This window comes from Salvia splendens, chromosome 11 (genome assembly GCF_004379255.2).
Source record: "Salvia splendens isolate huo1 chromosome 11, SspV2, whole genome shotgun sequence".
Classification (NCBI taxonomy): Eukaryota; Viridiplantae; Streptophyta; class Magnoliopsida; order Lamiales; family Lamiaceae; genus Salvia; species Salvia splendens.
Window position 1 is genome coordinate 30179795 of NC_056042.1, and position 2559 is coordinate 30182353.

Sequence of the window (2559 nt, forward strand, 5' to 3'; positions counted from 1 at the left end):
TGTACAATTTAGGTTCTTCAACAAATGTACAATTTAGGTTCTACAAATAACGTGTGTTTCTAACACGTAAAAATGTTCTTCAACAAATACTGCTCCCGAGAGAGGGATTGCTCCACCTACAAAAAAAAGTAGTTTTTCCGGAGTTCAATTTAAATTGAATGGTTCAGCCTTCATTAAGCTTCTTATTGAGTATATATAAGTTCCTGTATTTTTGGGGTTAATATTATTGTACCAATGTTTCCACCTCTCATGAATTTGTTGCTATTTTTATCTTTATTAAATGTTGATAATCAATACGAATAACAGTAATATTGGACGATTGGATCTGGGCTCTATTGGGCCCAAAACTAAAATTGGGTGACAAGTCACAAAGAGAAAAAATTCCTAATAACCAGTTACAGAAATACATAGACGCAGCCAAGATTCATATTTATCAGTGGTTAGACCGTCTTAATCGCAATATTTTAATTTATAATATTTTAATATATGTTGTTGTTCACGACATATACCCATAAACTGTGGTAAGAGTAAGAGAGAGATTTCGTAATGAGAATCTGCAAATTTACAGAAGCAATTACTGAATCCGAAACCAGTATAGATGTAATGCCCTAACAACAGGACAGACTAAAGTAGAACTATCCAATAAACCCTAAATTGAACGCTAAATCAAGCACGCTCGCCGCGAATCCTCCTAGCAAGTTGAATATCCTTGGGCATAATAGTAACCCTCTTCGCGTGAATCGCGCACAAGTTGGTATCCTCAAAGAGCCCAACCAGATACGCCTCCGCCGCCTCCTGCAGCGCCAGCACGGCGTGGCTCTGGAACCTCAAATCGGTCTTGAAATCCTGAGCAATTTCACGAACCAATCTCTGGAACGGAAGCTTGCGGATCAGAAGCTCTGTGCTCTTCTGGTACTTCCGGATTTCACTGTAGAAATAGCAAATTATGTTAAAATCTCGGTTACAATTGTGATTAGATTCGTGAGAAAGGGGTTAGGATTTACCGAAGAGCGACGGTTCCAGGGCGGTAACGGTGGGGCTTCTTCACTCCGCCGGTGGTCGGAGCTGATTTCCTCGCAGCCTTCACGAATTAACGAAAAAGCAAATCAATAAACACATTCGAAACAGTTGCAAAACTTTAAAAATTGAGAGAATCAAACGGAAATTGAAAAACTATTGAAGATACAAAAACCTTGGTAGCGAGCTGCTTCCTCGGGGCCTTCCCTCCGGTGGATTTACGAGCGGTTTGCTTTGTACGAGCCATGTCTTCGGAAATTCAAAGTTGGGATGCTGAAGGAAGAAAGTAATTGAGAGACTCGCGATAATGAATTTTCAAACATGGGGAGGGGTATATAAAAGGAGGTGGGGTGTAGTTGGAGACTTGGTACAACGGCATTCTGAATATCTGACGTGGGGATTATTTGAAAAGTCGTGGGTATCCGTGACTTTCCTAATCTTGCCTCTCATTGGTCGATATTATTAATGGAGGGCTCTTATTGGTTGGTTTTGGATTCACGCGGATCGTTACCGAGTTGTGTTTTTTATGTGCCTTGGTTTTGTGATTGCTGTTTTTTCTCTGACTCGGTTAGTGACTTGAGTCGCATTGTGAGTTGATACCGGTTTACCCACTCGTTCTTTTTACCTTGGGTCTTTTTTTATAATTTTACTTTGACATGATAAGTTATAACATTATTAATTAGGAAAATCAAATCAAATCAAATTAAAACGCCTCAAAATCTGATGTAAATGGTTATTTGTAATTTCTCACCGCAACTCATACAACAACATACCTCTATTTGTGATTTATGCAAGCCACCGGAGTCATGTGCGGACCCAAGTAAGAGGAGGGAGGGGCTAAAGCCCTCAGGCCATCCACAATAGGAATAGCCCAACAATAGTCGTTGGTCTAGCCACTGCCACATCATCAAAACTAAAAATCCTCCTGCCACATCATCAAAACAAGCAAATAGCCCAGCAATAGCCCAGTCATAACATAGCCACATAATATCCACATCACTATTAACAAATATATACAAAATGAAATAATTAACAATCACACAATATACGAAATTTAATTTACGAGACATATACGGGAAACATTAATAATACTATTAAAATTTTAAAAAGTACAATAATTTAAAAAAAGTACAATACTAAAAAAATTACAATAATAAAAAAAAGTACAATAATTCACTCCTCGTCGCCGTCGCCGTCGTCGTCTCCTCCGTCGCTGTCGCCACCATCGCCTCCGCTTCCGTCGCCGCCGCCTCTACTCCCGGCGGCTTCCCTCCGTGCCGCCTCCAAATCCTCCTGCATGCTCAGGAGCAATGTTTGAAGCAAACTCTTCTCCACGGGGTCCACCGCCGCCCGCCATTCGACCATCGTATTGACCATCTGAGCGCGCGTTTGTTGACGCGCGAAGAAATTGAGATCCGCTGTGGATTGGCCAAGGGGGGATGCCGACTGGACCTCCTGTGAACCCCCGGCGACCCCCCTCGCCTCCCGTTGAGCCCGCCTGTGCCTAACCGGGCGAGTACGGCGAGCAAACGAACGAGGGGT

The 2559-nt window shown here is 42.1% G+C and overlaps 1 protein-coding gene across 1 annotated transcript; it reads right to left on the reverse strand.

The window, feature by feature from the left end:
- Positions 1–522: 522 nt before the first annotated feature.
- Positions 523–1353, reverse strand: LOC121753728 (histone H3.3). Its single transcript, XM_042148980.1, has 3 exons — positions 1193–1353; positions 1005–1081; positions 523–928 (listed from the first exon to the last, which is right to left on the reverse strand). The coding sequence occupies exons 1-3, from the start codon at positions 1262–1264 to the stop codon at positions 667–669; spliced, it is 411 nt and encodes a 136-aa protein (XP_042004914.1). The 5' UTR covers positions 1265–1353; the 3' UTR covers positions 523–666.
- Between the last annotated feature and the right edge of the window lie 1206 nt (positions 1354–2559).

What these genes read in the sequence shown, in the direction of transcription:
- LOC121753728 (XM_042148980.1), bottom strand. Translation starts at nt 1,264, where the DNA reads ATGGCTCGTACAAAGCAAACCGCTCGTAAATCCACCGGAGGGAAGGCC. An exon ending in GGAAGCAGCTCGCTACCAAG is followed by an intron (nt 1,082 to 1,192) that starts GTTTTTGTATCT and finishes TAATTCGTGAAG; the next exon opens with GCTGCGAGGAAATCAGCTCC. An exon ending in CCTGGAACCGTCGCTCTTCG is followed by an intron (nt 929 to 1,004) that starts GTAAATCCTAAC and finishes CTATTTCTACAG; the next exon opens with TGAAATCCGGAAGTACCAGA.